This window comes from Tiliqua scincoides, chromosome 2, assembly GCF_035046505.1.
Source record: "Tiliqua scincoides isolate rTilSci1 chromosome 2, rTilSci1.hap2, whole genome shotgun sequence".
Lineage (NCBI taxonomy): Eukaryota > Metazoa > Chordata > Lepidosauria > Squamata > Scincidae > Tiliqua > Tiliqua scincoides.
The window spans coordinates 111545289-111563875 of NC_089822.1; the positions used below are offsets into that span (position 1 = coordinate 111545289).

General features: G+C 46.1%; 1 protein-coding gene across 1 annotated transcript in view; it reads left to right on the forward strand.

Moving 5' to 3' along the window:
* The first annotated feature begins 252 nt into the window (after positions 1–252).
* The window catches only part of LOC136640019 (mitochondrial adenyl nucleotide antiporter SLC25A23-like), a 60812-nt gene continuing 42477 nt past the window's right edge, over positions 253–18587 (forward strand). Inside the window, exon 1 of the mRNA XM_066614810.1 lies at positions 253–555. Within this exon, the coding sequence (XP_066470907.1) occupies positions 373–555 (183 nt within the window). The 5' untranslated portion in view covers positions 253–372. The remainder of the gene's footprint in view (positions 556–18587) is intronic.

Consider the following 18587-nt stretch of genomic DNA (forward strand, 5'->3'; position numbering starts at 1 on the left):
CCTATGCATGTCTACTCAGAAGTAGGCCCCATTATAGTCAATGGGGCTTACTCCCAGGAAAGTGTGGGTAGGATTGTAGGCTCTCCCCGCCTCCAGGCGCTGCGTTAACCCTCCCCTACCCGCGCAGCAGGACTTTCTCCAGTTTCTTTCTTGGGCGGAGGCGGGCACCGGAGTAGTGGGAGGCGACAGCAACCAGCGCATTGCATTAAATGTTCCTGGGCTGGTGGGTGGCTGTGCTTTGGCAAAGGGAGCCTGGCTGGGACTGGGCAGGAGGAGCGAGGCGATGGAACCCAGCCCGGGCTGCGGAGCGAGCCGCCCTGCAGGCATGAACCTGCCGCCGCCGCCGCCTCCTGCAGGCGTCTAGCAAGTGCCATGAGGAAGCCCCAGGAAGGCTCTGGGCCTCCCCAGGAGAGCCCCCGCGACCCTGATCGCCGCCAGCGCTGGGCCAGCCTCTTCGAGCAGTTGGACACCAACAAGGATGGGCGAGTGGACATCAATGAACTCCGCGAGGGCCTGGCTCGCATGGGCATGGACGCCGGCTCCCACGCCGAGCAGGTAGGGCTGCGCCGGGATGCGGCCAAGCCTGGAGCCCAGAGGGCTTCTGGACCCAGTCCTGAGCGCAGCAGGTTGGCTCCGCAGCCCCGAGACGCTGGCTCCGCCGCCAGCCTTCTCCTGCCCTTCACCTTCCAGCGGGTCTGTGCTTTCTGTAACTGGGGGAAGGGGCTGCTCTTGTGGGGTTTCTCTCCCCACCCGGGCTCATTCCGTGGCTGGAGACGGGCCTCTGGTTTCCTACACACGCACACAGTTCTTGCATTAGAGAGGCTTATGAGTCACCCTGAGACTCTCCCCCCCCTTAAGAAAGCAACCCCCGAGGTTGTCAGAGCAGTCGATGGCAAAAAGAATTCTTTACTCAGTGTGTGGTCGGTCTGTGGAACTCCTTGCCACAGGATGTGGTGCTGGCGTCTAGCCTAGACGCCTTTAAAAGGGGATTGGACAAGTTTCTGGAGGAAAAATCCATTATGGGGTACAAGCCATGATGTGTATGCGCAACCTCCTGATTTTAGAAATGGGTTATGTCAGAATGCCAGATGCAAGGGAGGGCACCAGGATGAGGTCTCTTGTTATCTGGTGTGCTCCCTGGGGCATTTGGTGGGCCGCTGTGAGATACTGGAAGTTGGACTAGATGGGCCTATGGCCTGATCCAGTGGGGCTGTTCTTATGTTCTCCTGCCCTACAAAAGTGGGCGGGCGGGCGGGCAAGCAGCATGTAAAAGGGAGTAACGGTGTAGTAGTAAGTACATACATAGAAATGAAAGAGGCACAAGGATGCCCAGATGTGGAGGATGAACCTCTTATAGCTCTGTCTTTTCTGTTGTGCAGAAAAGGGAATGTCAGTAGGTGCCATTCTCATCCCAAGCAAACAAAATGTGCGCTCCCCTTACCCCAGGGGCAAACATTATGGGTCAAGTGGCTTGGCCTCCCTTGCCCCATGTCACCCTTAGAAATGCATCAGTGCAGGCAGGGTGGAGTTTGAGCTCTGGGAACTCTTTTTGAATGCTCCAGCGCAACTGGAATAAGCTAAAGAACAAGATGGTCTTTGAACATGTGCAAAATGTATGCGCACTGTAACCGCACTGAGCTCTGTACTCTGGGGATTAAAGGTTGGATTTTCCAGGTCAGCTGATCTTACTTTTCAGCATGCTTCTTAGAAAGCATCACGTGGAGGGGATGTGGATTGATTGGATGCAGAGGACAACAGTGATGCAAATCCATATTCATGCCAGAGCCCTCCTTGTGACAGTCAACTGCGTTGATGACATCCACTCACAGATTCAAGTTGGTGGTGGTCCTGAATGATGGAAGCAGCAGACATGCTCATTCTGGGGGCTTCTTGGGGTACCCTTATTTCTTCCTCATCCAGCTTGGTGTAAAACATTTATTCCACTGAACAGAATCTCATCTTATTCTTTGTTACATTCCCTCTGTACTTCTGCAGGTGCTCTTTTACAGTTGTTCCCTTCTGCTGGAGCAACCAGCACATCATTTGCAGTTTCCGTTAGCTTTATTCAAAGTGTGTTTGAACACTGTCAGATACATTGTGTGGTGGTATCTTCAAGTATCTGCAGGTGAAGCAAATGCTAGCTCTGTTACAAAGAATATCTTAGTTAAAGGGGAATGACAGAAGTAAATGATGGTGATAAAAAGATTAACACTGCATTAAGTATCAGTGTTACTTCCTAGAGCAGTGATTTTCAATCTTTTTCATCTCACAGCACACTGACTGTGCTGTGAGAAGGCACTAAAATTGTCAAGGCACCCCATCAGGTTTTTGAAAATTGACAAGGCACACCATGCTGCCAATGGGGGGTTCACATCCCCCATTGGGTGCTACTAATAACTGACTTTTCCCTGAATTCCTGTGGCACACATGTGCCATGGCACAGTGGTTGAAAATGGCTGTTCTAGAACATCAGGGTAAGCACTGATTCCATCACTATCTTTGTTGGTGAGCAGAGGGGCTAGTTCACACATAACATTATATGTACCATTTATTTTTTTACTGTGATTCACAGCATAACAGACAGTTGGATTCTGAGCTGTCTGTGACAGATCAGGAGAGAGATCTTGGGGTACAGGACACAGCTCAATGAGAGTGTCATCCCAGTGTGTGGCAGTGATGAAGAAGGCTAATTCCATGCTTGTGATCATTAGAGAAGGTATTGAGAATAAGACAGCTAATATTATAATACTATTGTACAAATCGATGGTAAGGCTGCACCTGGAGTATTGTGTCCAGTTCTGATTGCCCCATCTCAGAAAGGATATAGTGGAAATGGAAATGGTGCAGAAGAGAGTGACCAAAATGATTACTGGGCTGGGGCACCTCTCTTATGAAGAAAGACTACAGCTTTTGGGGCTCTTCAGCCTAGATAAGAGGCACCTGAGGGAGGACATGATCGAGACATACACAATTATGCTGGGAGTGGATAGAGAAACGCTCTTTCCCTCTCACATTACCCCCAAAACCAGGGGACAGCCAGTAAAATTGAGTGTTAGGAGAGACAAAAGAAAATATTTTTTTACCCAGCGTGTAAATTAGTCTGTGGAACTCCTTGCCACAGGAAGTAGTGATGGCATCTTGCCTTTACGAGGGGATTGGACAAATTTCTGGAGGAAAAGTTCATCACAGGTTACAAGTCATGGTAGGTATGTGCAAGCTACTGTTTTTAAGCTACTGGTTTTAGAGCTAGGCTGCCTCAGATTGCCAGATGCAGGGATGGGCACCAGGATGCAGGTTGTTGAATAACAAAACAGCTCCAAAGAAGTGTGAACAATATTTTGTGCATGTTGATGGGAAAGTAGTGTAAAGGAACTTTAAAAATAAAATACGAGGGTGAGGCAAAATTAGGTGGTATTGCAAATGCTGAAAGGATATGGTGGAATTCAAAGTTACCTCTAACTAAATAGTTTAGTTTAGATAGCAACACAATGAAATTCCACAAGAACTGGTTAGATGCCAAATTATTTGGTAGTTCATATTCTTTATTCAGTGTTTAAAACAAGATAGAGTTGGTTGTCAAGGAAACTAATGGCCTAAAAAGAAAATTCCAGATGCCAGCCTGAACTTGCTGCCTGGATCCAACTTGTGCCTGTATCTCTGTGGATTCTGCCATCTGTAGTAAGCACTCAAATCCTAAAATGTTTAGGTTGCAACTAAAGGTCAAAACCTAAAATTGGAAACTTAGGCAAGTTTTCCAACATATTTTTTCAGCTTGGACAACTTGATACATTCTGGGATTGGGAAGAAGGAGGCAGCTTGAAGCGGAAGGCCTCTAGTACTGCTTCTGCCAGCTTAACCCATTTTTGCCAAAGCCCACAGGTATACACATTTGGTCCCTGTTGCGCATATGCAACGTTGGGCAGAATTTAACTAAGAGATGCCTCTTTCCTTGGCCAAATAATGAATGTTAAAACTACCCCATGGGACAGAAGAGCTTTATCAAAGCTTTGGTCTTGTTATAGCTGTGAACTTTTCTTCGTGGCCACTATGATTTTTCTCTGACAATGTTGTGAGGAGGTCATGCACCCGCAAATGTCTGCAGAAGTGGAGTGCAAGACAAAACTCTCCTTTAGGCATCATCGTGTAATTTGAGATGTGTGCCCCAAGATCTTTTGCAACATTGCCAGGGATATGGCACACTGAGGCATGCCAGTGTGCTGGTGCTTGGATGCTCCTGTGAGCATTGCTGTCTCAAACAACCAATTCTGGATTGTTGCTTGTGGAATCGGCTTGGCATGTTCATCAGATTTGCTAATTGGCAGATCTATTTCATACAATGTTCAGCAGCTGCCTCTGCTCTTGCCATGTCCTGGAAGTAGCAAGGACAAAGCAATGGGAATCCCGTTTACCGAAAAGGGACTCTGGACATGTGTCTCTTTTCCAAAACTCAGTTTATACAGTATGTCACAATTTATGTGAATGATATATGCTATAACTTCCATGTGTAGCTGGAGGCTGCTGGGGGACTTCTGACATGCCACCCCTTCCCCCTATTTTGCTTACTCTATAGCTTGATGATGGGTCTTGTAAAAGTCAAAAGTCTTGCTTTTTATGCTTGTTTTTTGCCTGATCCAAAAAAACCCAAAAGATTCGCCTATTTTGGATTTCAGATACTTGTTGACTTCTAGCTATATTAAATGCTTTTAGAAACAATATCTATTGCTGGTGTTTATGTTGGTTAGGTTTGTAGTTGTATTTTCCTATACTGCTAACATGCATTGTATGAACACCACATGTGCCAAGATTGTACTCCTTGGCCCCTGAGTTATGTGGAAGGGCTTCCTATACTTCTTAGGAATAACTTGTGTACAGGAGACTTGCTGCCAGAAGTGCAGAGGGACTGATAATGCCTGCTAGTGTGTTAAAGCCTGTTTGGATATTTGAACTCCAAATGACATGGTGTATTTGATGGTAAAGCTAGATTAGTTCCTCTTGCATACGACACAGAGGAAAGCAACTACACCCACGTGCCTCCTGCTCAAACCTCAAGTTCTTACTTCCTCCCAAAGTCTGAAAAAGAAAGAACTCCTAAGCAGGGCTTAAACTGAGTCTGTGCTCATGCCTCAGGGCCTATTTTTAATACCAGGGTTCCAGGGCTGCTGATGCCTGAGATGGTATGACAAATATTGGTCTGGAAAAGGAAGAGGGGCGTGGAGCGGAAGAGTGAAGAAGAGGAGAGTGGTGCCCTGCTACAGTGCTCAAGATGCTCTAGCCCAGCCATTCTCAATGGGAGCCAGATGGAGCCCTGCCATTTAATCTGTTCTTGCCACAGATGAAGAGAAATCTTTTTGTACCACCATATGTTTATCTGTTCATGGGGTGGGGGCTTGGAACCTGAGGAATGCTCCTAAGGGGCCAGAGCCAAAAAACATTGGGAATGGCTGCCTAGCTCACCATTCTTTTCTATTCTGCTCTTCCCTTTTTTCAATCCAGGGAGTGGGGGGAGTTGGAGGAGCAGGAGATGGGCAGATGAGGCAGCGATGGCCGCCTTCCATCAGTCTGCTGCCTGAGGTGACTAGCTCCATTCAGTGGTCATACTTCTGAATAAACATGCAAAGGATTGTACTGCATGCATCCTTTCCCTCATCCCTGAATCCCATACAGACCCATGTGTTTGGGACTTTAGAGAGCATGACCATTCAATAGGTTTGAGCCCTGGTGCTTCTCTATGGTCTTAAGGTCAAGGCTGTTTTGTTTTCAGTCCTGTTCTGACATGCAAAACCCTTTAAGTTCACCTCCCTGCACATGAGAAGGTTGCATGCTGTCTGGCTGACCTGTTGCGAAAGAGGAGCCTTGCCTTTAGCACCTGCTGAAGAGACACCACTTTGTGTGTGTGTGTGTGTGTGTGTGTGTGTGTGTGTGTGTGTTGGGGGGGGGTCTCCTCAACAGCTAAATAACCAGAAAATTGAAAGTGTCTAAGACTGCAATCCAATCCAGAGGGGCTGTGCTTGAGGAATGAAATACCCAAATAAACGCAGGCCATTATAAATAGAGGATTGCTCATGCCTGTTGGAGTTATTTTTAAACTGTCCTGGCAGCCCTCTTACTATCTGTGGGGTCCCAGATGACAGAAGCGGAAATGACCTGTTGAGCTCTAGAATACCAGCTCCTTAAAGGAAAAGACAACCTTGTAGGCTCTTGACCTAAGCTTGCCAGCTGACTGAAGCTGATCCTGGAGAATTTTCCCCTCAGCTTGCTGTAATGTCATTAAAACAGGGATAGCGTGTTAAAATATCTAGGATTGCTTTTAGTAGACACCTGGAGATTGGTGCCAATTCCTCAAGGGTTGGCACCTTGCCTTGGCCTCTTCATAACAACAAATACTAGCAGCAGCAAGATAAGACCTAGTGATATTTCTGTGTCCTGTCCCCCCCCCCCCAACACTACCACTTCATCTGTGTGGGTGCCTTCCTTTATTTCTGCTGTGCAGGCAAAAACAATTATATCAAAATCTTATACATGTTTATTCAGAAGTAAGTCTTGCTGTGTTCACTGAAAAGTATGCATAGGATTGCAGCCTAAACCTTGTCATCATCAAATGATGCACATGGTTATTTACAGCACAAGCCTATGCATGTCTACTCAGAAGTAAGTCTCATTGCATTCAATGGGGCTTACTCCCAAGAAGGTGTGTATAGGATTCCAGCCTTAAAATTCAAATATCCAAGTAGTCTTTTAAGCACCAGAACTTCATGCAAACCATCAGACATTTTCTCCTGTTGGCAGAGTTCTTCATGTATGGTAATGTAAAGTATTTATATAAAGGAGTTTCTGCCCTTAGAGGAAAGTAATCACTGCATACATTTTGTGAACCCAGCTTTTACTTTCGCAAGCCTCTGAAGGAAAATTCCTTTGGCTCTGGATACAGAGCAGACGGCTAAAAGAACTAAGGCTGCCAATGGCCTCTGGAAATCAGCAGCTGGATAATCCTGGGCCCAATTCATCCCCTTGAGGAGTCCTGTTTGGCTCCTAAGGCTGCCAACACTTCCTCAGCCTCTGGAGCTGTGTCTTTAATTCTGGCTTGATAAGCAGTAATAGGCAAGTGATGGCAGGTCTTTCCATTCAATGAACAAGCATTGTCTGATAATTCCTGCATTTCTAGCCATTGTTAGTCCTTGGGGAGAAGAGCGATCCTAACCCTTTTTAAAAAAACAAACTGAATTGCAGCTGATGGGGGGGTGTTGTTGTAAACTTATTGGGAATTATTGCGGATGGGGAATGCTTAATCCTTTGCTGATCAAAGTTGTCCCTTGTTGGGTGCACTTTTTCCCTTGCTTGAGAAAAGATACAGAGATCTTTTCCCCTTATGGGGACTAAAGCAACATGGTGACAGCCAAGCTGATTTGGTAGGAAAATGTCTTGTGGAGAGAGCTATCTTTCCAGCACCTCATGTTTGCATTTTTAGGGTGGTTTTGTTTTAAGAGCACTTGTTCCTACATCTACCATGTGGAAGCTAATTTTAGTTCTGTAAATCACTCCTGCAGAAGATGGCTAAGAAGCTGGTGATCCTCCATGCTCCAAAACTGCCGATCCAGTTGTAGAAAAGAGGTATAATGGGACTTGACAGCAGGCAATCTCCTAGTCCCTATGTTTCCAAACCCTATCAGCAAAACCAGGGTCTTAGAATCCAATCCTAAGGGCTCGTAGTGCTAGCATTGAACTCCAGAGCTGGTGCTGGGTGTCATAAATATACTGTAAAGCACACTTGTGGCTCCCAGAGTGTCAGGAGTGCTGGCTCCGTCCCAGCTGCAGTTGACACTGAGCTCTGTGCTGGACAGATGCTGCCCAGAGCAAGGGAAGATCTCCAGGCAGTTGTAGACACTGGAATAGGGAGAGGCATTCTGGGGCAGGGGAAGGCTGCAAAGCCAGACAGGGAGGCCTCAAGTCTGCACCAGCAAAATAGGCAGCACAGACTTGAGAAGCCCCATTGCAGGGCTTGGGGCTTTTCCCAGAGGAAGGGGACAAAAATGCCCTTTCCCCTGAGGAGACCTTTGGTGGCCCTGGTGGTGCCTTTGGATGCAGCAGTAGCCATTTTGGTGCCACTGCACCCAGCAGAGCCGCCAGGCGATAGGATTGGGCTGTTAATGTGACTATCAGCTCATGGCTTCATTTAATGAATCTTGAGTTGCCTAGCTGGTCTCTCTCACCACTGCATTATCTTCTCTGGTATTCTGTTTCCTAGCTCTTCACATCAAAAATGTTTTGAGAGGGACCATAGGTGAGTTGAAAATCATCCTTCCAGCTCTGGTATTCCTTTGCTCAGGAAAGGATGGTTTGCTCTTCTTGGAGCCCATACAGTGGCAGTATGGGAGGAAGGAGAAGGAAACTTGTGCTGGATTGCTGCCTGCTGTGATTCTCCAGGAAAGGCACATTGAAATGAAATGGAATTCCTGGACTTAATAGAAAGATTATCTGAAACTCTGAAAGTGTTTTGGGCAGGAGAGAAGGGCTTCTTACTACCTTCCTCCTCCCCTGTCCTTGCAGGGCTTGTGCCTTTAACAGCTAAATGATATGTGCAGGAGATACACCAACTTCAGCCCCTCTTACTCCCTGGATTGGAAAAGGAAGAAGGGATGAAGCGGCAAAGGAACTTGGGGAGCCAGGTGGGCAGATGGAGGTGGTTACCTTCCACCAGTCTGTTGCCTGAGGTGACCTCCTCAGCTGGGCTTGTCATCAGTGGACCAACTCACAGGACCTTGCCCCAACATGCAGATACAGTGAGGCTTTCCCTGCATCTGTTCTAGGAAGCACTTGCTGAATGTTGACTTTGTGCTCTTGCGAAAGGCACAGGAGCCTTGCCAGGTGTGGGGGATGTGGCAGTCCAGACAGAAGTCCTATTTGAACAGTGGCCATGTCTGTTTGAATTAACATGGTCAAGTTGCAAACAAGTTGGTGAGTTTAATAAACCTGTTAGCTTCATGAACCGATCCTACGCACGTTTATGAAGAAGTGCCACTTTAATGGAATTTACGCCCCAGTCATTGTGCAGGGATTGCAACCGTAGCTCATGAGTGTTTCATGCAAACTGAGAGACTGTAAATAAGAACATAAGAACAACCCCACTGGATCAGGCCATAGGCCCATCAAGTCTAGCTTCCTGTATCTCACAGCGGCCCACCAAATACCCCAGGGAGCACACCAGATAACAAGAGACCTGCATCCTGGTGCTCTCCCTTGCAAATACTTTAGACTGTATAAACTTTACTTTACTACTATACTATACTTTACTATGACTTTACAATGACTTTACTATACGTTAGACTGTACTGTACTTTAGACTGTACAAATACAAAGACTGTAGCAAATACTTCCCTCCCCTCACCCTTGCTGCTCTTCTAAGACAAGGGTAATGTCTTCAGAAGAGCATTGTTAAAGCAAACATTAAACAGGAAGCTGCCAAGCAGGCCTGCCCCATAGATAGATATGTGTTTTTATTTTATTATCGCTGGGGGGAAAAAAATCACATAACACCCCTTTCTGAACTTTTCATTTTTGCTATAAAAAAAAATCTGCACCCCCCCCCCCCCACATACTAGTTACTATAGGCTGGGTTGGAGTGGAGGGTGCTGGTATATTGGTAATGATTGTGACTTTTTCTGCTGATACTATACCACCTATATCACCAAATTAATACATTTTTAAAGTGATAATAATTTTATAAGAATGTACTCTTGGAATAAAAACTCATAATACCAGTTTCTGCACTTTTCCTCCTTGGGGGAAAAAATGAAAAATGTTTATGAACATTTGTACCCATATATCACCTTGACTACAGTGACACAAAGCTCAGGTTTGTGCTGCTGCAGGTTCCTTTGGTGACCCCTAGGCCAGCCTTCCTTTCTTCAGTCCTGACTCTTCCTCCTCCTCATAAGAACAGCCCCACTGGATCAGGCCAAAGCCCCATCTAGTCCAGCTTCCTATATCTCACAGCGGCCCACCAAATGCCCCAGGGAGCACACCAGATAACAAGAGACCTCATCCTGGTGTCCTCCCTTGCATCTGGCATTCTGACATAGCCCATTTCAAAAATCAGGAGGTTGCGCATACACATCATGGCTTGTACCCCATAATGGATTTTTCCTCCAGAAACTTGTCCAATACCTTTTTAAAGGCATCCAGGCCAGTCACCATCACCACATCCTGTGGCAAGGAGTTCCACAGACCAACCACATGCTGAGTAAAGAAATATTTTCTTTTGTCTGTTCTAACTCTCCCAACACTCAATTTTAGTGGATGTCCCCTGGTTCTGGTGTTATGTGAGAGTGTAAAGAGCATCTCCCTATCCACTCTGTCCATCCCCTGCATAATTTTGTATGTCTCAATCATGTCCCCCCTCAGGCGCCTCTTTTCTAGGCTGAAGAGGCCCAAACGCCGTAGCCTTTCCTCGTAAGGAAGGTGCCCCAGCCCCGTAATCATCTTAGTCGCTCTCTTTTGCACCTTTTCCATTTCCACTATGTCTTTTTTGAGATGCGGCGACCAGAACTGGACATAATACTCCAGGTGTGGCCTTACCATAGATTTGTACAATGGCTTTATAATATTAGCTGTTTTATTCTCAACACCTTTCCTAATGATCCCAAGCATAGAATTGGCCTTCTTTACTGCCACCGCACATTGGGTCGACACTTTCATCGACCTGTCCACCACCACCCCAAGATCTGTCTCCTGAACTGTCACAGACAGCTCAGAACCCATCAGCCTATATCTAAATTTTTGATTTTTTGCCCCAATGTGCATGACTTTACACTTACTGACATTGAAGCGAATCTGCCATTTTGTTGCCCATTCTGCCAGTCTGGAGAGATCCTTCTGGAGCTCCTCACAATCACTTCTCGTCTTCACCTCTCAGAAAAGTTTGGTGTCGTCCGCAAACTTTGCAACCTCACTGCTCACCCCTGTCTCCAGGTCATTTATGAAGAGGTTAATAATGCCCTAATGAGGAGAATAAAAAGGAACATAAACTGTGGCAAAAGAAATGTAAGAAGGTGATATGGGAGGCCAAGCGAGACTATGAGGAACGCATGGCCAGCAACATTAAGGGGAATAATAAAAGCTTCTTCAAATATGTTAGAAGCAGGAAACCCGCCAGAGAAGCGGTTGGCCCTCTGGATGGTGAGGGAGGGAAAGGGGAGATAAAAGGAGACTTAGAGATGGCAGAGAAATTAAATGAGTTCTTTGCATCTGTCTTCACGGCAGAAGACCTCGGGCAGATACCGCTGCCCGAATGGCCCCTCCTGACTGAGGAGTTAAGTCAGATAGAGGTTAAAAGAGAAGATGTTTCAGACCTCATTGATAAATTAAAGATCAATAAGTCACCGGGCCCTGATGGCATCCACCCAAGAGTTATTAAGGAATTGAAGAATGAAGTTGCAGATCTCTTGACTAAGGTGTGCAACTTGTCCCTCAAAACGGCCACGGTGCCAGAAGATTGGAGGATAGCAAATGTCACGCCTATTTTTAAAAAGGGAAAGAGGGGGGACCCGGGAAAATATAGGCCGGTCAGCCTAACATCCATACCGGGTATACTGGGTAAGATGGTGGAATGCCTCATCAAAGATAGGATCTCAAAACACATAGACGAACAGGCCTTGCTGAGGGAGAGTCAGCATGGCTTCTGTAAGGGTAAGGCATGTGGATGTGGGAGAACCCGTGGACATTATATATCTGGACTTTCAGAAGGCGTTTGACACGGTCCCTCACCAAAGGCTACTGAAAAAACTCCACAGTCAGGGAATTAGAGGACAGGTCCTCTCATGGATTGAGAACTGGTTGGAGGCCAGGAAGCAGAGAGTGGATGTCAATGGGCATTTTTCACAATGGAGAGAGGTGAAAAGCGGTGTGCCCCAAGGATCTGTCCTGGGACCGGTGCTTTTCAACCTCTTCATAAATGACCTGGAGACAGGGTTGAGCAGTGAAGTGGCTAAGTTTGCAGACGACACCAAACTTTTCCGAGTGGTGAAGACCAGAAGTGATTGTGAGGAGCTCCAGAAGGATCTCTCCAGACTGGCAGAATGGGCAGCAAAATGGCAGATGCGCTTCAATGTCAGTAAGTATAAAGTCATGCACATTGGGGCAAAAAATCAAAACTTTAGATATAGGCTGATGGGTTCTGAGCTGTCTGTGACAGATCAGGAGAGAGATCTTGGGGTGGTGGTGGACAGGTCGATGAAAGTATCGACCCAATGTGCGGCGGCAGTAAAGAAGGCCAATTCTATGCTTGGGATCATTAGGAAGGGTATTGAGAACAAAACGGCTAGTATTATAATGCCGTTGTACAAATCGATGGTAAGGCCACACCTGGAGTATTATGTCCAGTTCTGGTCGCCGCATCTCAAAAAAGACATAGTGGAAATGGAAAAGGTGCAAAAGAGAGCGACTAAGATGATTATGGGGCTGGGGCGCCTTTCTTATGAGGAAAGGCTACGGCGTTTGGGCCTCTTGAGCCTAGAAAAGAGGCGCCTGAGGGGGGACATGATTGAGACATACAAAATTATGCAGGGGTTGGACAGAGTGGATAGGGAGATGCTCTTTACACTCTCACATAATACCAGAACCAGGGGACATCCACTAAAGTTGAGTGTTGGGCGGGTTAGACAAAAGCAAATATTTCTTTACTTAGCATGTGGTCGGTCTGTGGAACTCCTTGCCACAGGATGTGGTGATGGCGTCTAGCCTAGACGCCTTTAAAAGGGGATTGGACAAGTTTCTGGAGGAAAAATCCATTATGGGGTACAAGCCATGATGTGTATGCGCATCCTCCTGATTTTAGAAATGGGTTATGTCAGAATGCCAGATGCAAGGGAGGGCACCAGGATGAGGTCTCTTGTTATCTGGTGTGCTCCCTGAGGCATTTGGTGGGCCGCTGTGAGATACAGGAAGCTGGACTAGATGGGCCTATGGCCTGATCCAGTGGGGCTGTTCTTCTGTTCTTAAGAGGTTGAAAAGCACCGATCCCAGGACAGGTCCTTGGGGCACACCGCTTTTCACCTCTCTGCACTGTGAAAATTGCCCATTGACATTCACTCTCTGTTTCCTGGTCTTCAGCCAGGTCTCAATCCAGGAGAGGACCTGCCCTCTAATTCCCTGACTGTGGAGTTTTTTCAGTAGCCTTTCGTGAGGGACCGTGTCAGACGCCTTCTGAAATTCCAGATATATAATGTCCACGGGTTCTCCCGCATCCACATGCCTGTTGACCTTTACAAAGAATTCTAAAAGGTTCGTGAGGCAAGACTCACCTTTACAGAAGCCATGCTGATTCTCCCTCAGCAAGGCCTGTTCGTCTGTGTGTTTTGAGATCCTATCTTTGATGAGGCATTCCACCATCTTACCCGGTATAGATGTTAGGCTGACTGGCCTATAGTTTCCCGGGTCCCCCCTCTTTCTGCCCGAGGTCTTCTGCCGTGAAGACAGATGCAAAGAACTCATTTAATTTCTCTGCCATCTCTAAGTCTCCTTTTATCTCCCCTTTCCCTCCCTCACCATCCAGAGGGCCAACCGCTTCTCTGGCGGGTTTCCTGCTTCTAACATATTTGAAGAAGCTTTTATTATTCCCCTTTTATTATTCTCCTTAATGTTGCTGGCCATGCGTTCCTCATAGTCTCGCTTGGCCTCCCATATCACCTTCTTACATTTCTTTTGCCACAGTTTATGTTCCTTTTTATTCTCCTCATTAGGGCAAGACTTCCATTTATGGAAGGAAGCTTCCTTGCCCTTCACAGCGTCTCTAACTTGGCTCATTAGCCATGCAGGTATTTGTATTGTATTGGCAACCTTTAGTCTCGAAAGACTATGGTATCCATGCCATGCAGGTACCCTCCTGGATTTGGTGGGTCCTTTGATCTTCCTCATCAAAGACCAGCAAACACCTGTGTCTATTGTTTTTTTTATTCCACCTTTCCTCCCATAAAATGGTATGATTTATTAGTAAAGTTCTCCCTGATCTTGGGGCTCCAAATTACCTGATCTTGTTTGCAGATTGTACTGAAACAATATCAGTTTGCCGTTCTTTATTTTTGATACAGTTGGTCTTTTTCTTAATGGGTTTCCAGCATGCACAAGTATATACGTACTTTGAAATGCAACACAAATGATTAGTCTTGATTCAAACTGAAAACCACAGCAAACTGTGCACGCACCATTTCAGAAGTTAATTTTAGAAATTCTTCACAACATGGCCTCCTATGGGGACCTTGCACTGCCAGAACTAGTATTCAGGGTCCTTTACAGCTGTTGCAAACAGCGGCATGCCATTCAGTGCTGCTGGCCCTTCCACAGGCAATGAGTTGCCATGGCTGTGTGCTAGTACACTACCACCACTCAAAACTAAGAAGCCCAGACAGAAAGAGACCATCCTGGAAAAGTCCCTCTCCCAGGATAACCATGGAGCCCCCAAAGTCTGAGAGGGTCATCTTTAAAACCCAACAGAAACTGGGCAGTCTGGTAAATGTAGCAAGCTGCTTCCTACTGAATTCAGTCTAGCAGGTAGTCAGTAAAAACTAGATGGTGTTGATGTACTGAATGATCAAAAGAAAAAGAAAAAGGGTGGGGGAAAGATTTTTCAAAGCATCAAAGCCAGATACTTATCAAAATCAACAGGCAGGAGTGGCAAAAGGAGGAATAAAGAGTAGAAAGGAGATTAAAAGGCAAGTAACAGATAAAACAAATCTCTGTAGGGAATAGAATACTTTTTCTTACGCATGCTGTCAAAACTCTGTGCCGTTGCTCACTCAGTTAATGGACATGACATTGGGCAGAAATAAATGGTAGCAATGGTTACCCTGCACATGCCCGATCTTGTCTGTTCTCAGAAGCTAAGCAGGGTCAGGCCTGGTTAGCACTTGGATGGGACACTGCCTGGGAATACCGGGTGCTGTAGGCTTATATCATAGTCTTTCGAGACTGAAGGTTGCCAACCATTGGGCAGAAAAAACAGCAGCTATTTAGCATCCCTGTGTGAACTCTTCTAAAACCCTGGGTGTCATAGGTAAAATGTCATGGGTTTATTCAGTTGGTTGAGTTATCACCATTTGGGTGCACATGCCTGCTGCGTGGCCTGGTCAGAGCAGCTGGAGTGCCCGCTCTATTGGTGCATGCCAATCTCAGCAGGATCTGTTGTTGAAGTTGAACCTAGACATGAAGACACACAATCCACAAATGGATCTGTCCTGCCTTGTGGATTTTCTGTAATTGTGTTGAATTCAAAGAGTTGTTGCAACAGGATGTCTCAACAGCCTGGTTTAGGAGACTGAAGCATCACAGAAACCCCTTGGGGGTTGGAAGGGTCCAGAAATAGAGAGAAATCAAGGATATTGACTATAGCCCCAAGATGACCTACTCACAGGTAGATTGTGGGGGTAAGCAGGGATTAGCACATGCTTGCTTTAATTCAGAGGCTACTCAAAGAAACGTGTGAGAGAGGACACTTTTGGGGCACAACTGGGGGCAGTTCAGGCCCTAGGCAGTACTTTACAGGCAGGATAGAGTAAGTGTAAAGTCAGTAAGTGTAAAGTCATGCACATTGGGGCAAAAAATCAAAACTTTAGATATAGGCTGATGGGTTCTGAGCTGTCTGTGACAGATCAGGAGAGAGATCTTGGGGTGGTGGTGGATAGGTCGATGAAAGTATCGACCCAATGTGCGGCGGCAGTGAAGAAGGCCAATTCTATGCTTGGGATCATTAGGAAGGGTATTGAGAACAAAACGGCTAGTATTATAATGCTGTTGTACAAATCTATGGTAAGGCCACACCTGGAGTATTGTGTCCAGTTCTGGTTGCCGCATCTCAAAAAAGACATAGTGGAAATGGAAAAGGTGCAAAAGAGAGCGACTAAGATGATTATGGGGCTGGGGCACCTTCCTTATGAGGAAAGGCTGCGGTGTTTGGGCCTCTTCAGCCTAGAAAAGAGGCGCCTGAGGGGGGACATGATTGAGACATACAAAATTATGCAGGGGATGGACAGAGTGGATAGGGAGATGCTCTTTACACTCTCACATAACACCAGAACCAGGGGACATCCACTAAAATTGAGTGTTGGGCGGGTTAGGACAGACAAAAGAAAATATTTCTTTACTCAGCGTGTGGGTGGTCTGTGGAACTCCTTGCCACAGGATGTGGTGATGGCGTCTAGCCTAGACGCCTTTAAAAGGGGATTGGACAAGTTTCTGGAGGAAAAATCCATTATGGGGTACAAGCCATGATGTGCATGCGCAACCTCCTGATTTTAGAAATGGGTTATGTCAGAATGCCAGATGCAAGGGTGGGCACCAGGATGAGGTCTCTTGTTATCTGGTGTGCTCCCTGGGGCATTTGGTGGGCCGCTGTGAGATACAGGAAGCTGGACTAGATGGGTCTATGGCCTGATCCAGTGGGGCTGTTCTTATGTTCTTATAGAGCACTTAGCAGATGTTTTTTGTTCCGTATAGTTTTTCTGTGGGTTGGCTCTGATCCATGTTCCACTCTGCCTCCTGATTTAACTTGGATATAATTTCTGAAATTAATGTCAGAATTAGTATGTTTGCCATGTTAGGACAGGACTGAATTCTGGAACAATTGTGTATTATGTGACGGATGATACAAAGAATAGACGGTGCCCCTAGAACTAGAAAAGCCTGCCTGGAAGTTCTTTAGTCTTGAGTGTTTCTAGGAGATTGTTCAAAGCATATGGGCTATTTTCATACTTCTATGTTTACATTCCTGAAGACTGTCTGGCTCCCATGTGTGCCCTGGCTGGTCATGTGAGCATTCTGGAAGTGTGTGAGAACACCAACCTGCTGTTAGAGCAGAAAGAGCCAGGAGTGGATTCCTGGGTGCTGTTGCCGTAAAGTAGGAAGGTGACTTAGTTTAGGAACTTCTGTTCAGAATTCTGAGAGTGGATGCATCCTCTCCTAATGATATTCATTAGATTCTCTCTTCGGAACCTGACCCTAGGCAACCTGAGCAAAATTAGGCTTGTGTATAAAAAGTTTTATGAATTGTGCAATTACAAGTCCAGAAGGCAACCTGAAGATGATCTCGTCCAACAAAGGCTCGATTCTCCTCCTCTTGAATCATACCCATTCCAACTCCCTACAAATAAATCCATAATATCCTGTGTGGTTAATCAGACCTACAGCAAATTGTGTGGGCAAGTGTATTGTCCCCATGGTTCTAGAATTTGGGTGGGGGATGACCTTTGGGTAAGATACTCTCCACAGATCCTTTTCACCTGGAAGACATAGATTGTACAACCCCCAAAAGATGTTCATGCTGCCTTTGTGAAAAGTGTGAGTGGTGTGTCGTTGGAGCTGTAGGCCCATTGCTGCTCTTGTGTGCCCTAGCAAGTGCTTAACTGTTCCACTGTCTGGAGTCAGCCCTGTGCCAACACATAGAGATCGTATAGTTGTGTTAGGGGGTAAATCAAGCTGTCTGAAGGGACAGGGCATAAAGAGGAGGAGAGGCAATTAATGGCAGATGGAGACAAGCAGAGAAGAATAAAAGGGAAAGGTGTGAGGTGGGAGCAGAAAATCTAAACATCCAGCTCATTATAGTCATTGCTGGAAAACAGGATCTGAGACAAAGGTGGTGAAGAGATTTGAAGCTCCTTGGTGCAAAGGACTCCCAGCCTTCGTAGAACCTATGAAGAGCCATTGAAGAGACACTTCTTATGTCATCTGTGTGCATAGTGCTTAACACAAAAAGCAAGAAAGACAGATCTTTGCCCCAAGGGGTTTGCAGTCTAAAAGTGGCACAAAGGAGACAACTGAAAAAGGGGAAAAGGAAGCAGAAGCCAGGATAATGTTGGGAAGAATGTGTGTTTATTTCATTTATGCTTGTTCAGACATGGTTACAACAAAGTGACATTTGCTGTGAATATATTTAACATTTTCATGTGTTTTTATAGAGCTAGCAGAAGGCAGTTTCTCTGTTTGTAGATTATAATGTAATTCTTAACTGCACAAAAGCCAGTGCTCAAGTTTTTCCTGCAGCTCTTTGCCTGTCCTTTCATCTGGTTTTCCTGCAGGTTTGCCTGCAGGTTTGCCTGTCCTTTCATCTGGGCTGGGAACCTGGATGCATTCGTGCTACAAGGACTTTCTCAAGGGGTGCTTTCCCAGTTCAAAGAGTAGTTTGTTAAAAATTTGTCCTTTTTCAGTTGGAACCTTTGAGTATGCCAAATATGCATTTCACTGGCTCAGGCAGTTCAGAATATTTTGAACTTCCATCATAGTCTTGTTCAGACAGTATATCCAGGGATACAAATATGTGGAGGTGGGAAGAGGAGCAGGATTGCTCCTGCTGGCCCTGTGTAATCCCTCCCCAAAGTTATCTGAAGCTGACTGATCTATGTAGGTGCTGTTCACAGCTTCAAATAGGGTTGCCAGCTGACTTAAGCTATTTCTGGAGATTTTTTTCTCCAGTTCGATGCAATGTCATTTACATCCCAGTCCAATAGCCGGCTGCTCCGCTGAGTGCAATGGCACCAAAATGGCTACCACTGCATCCAGTGGCACTGCAGAGGCTGCTGGAAGTATCCTTGGGGGAAGGGAACTTT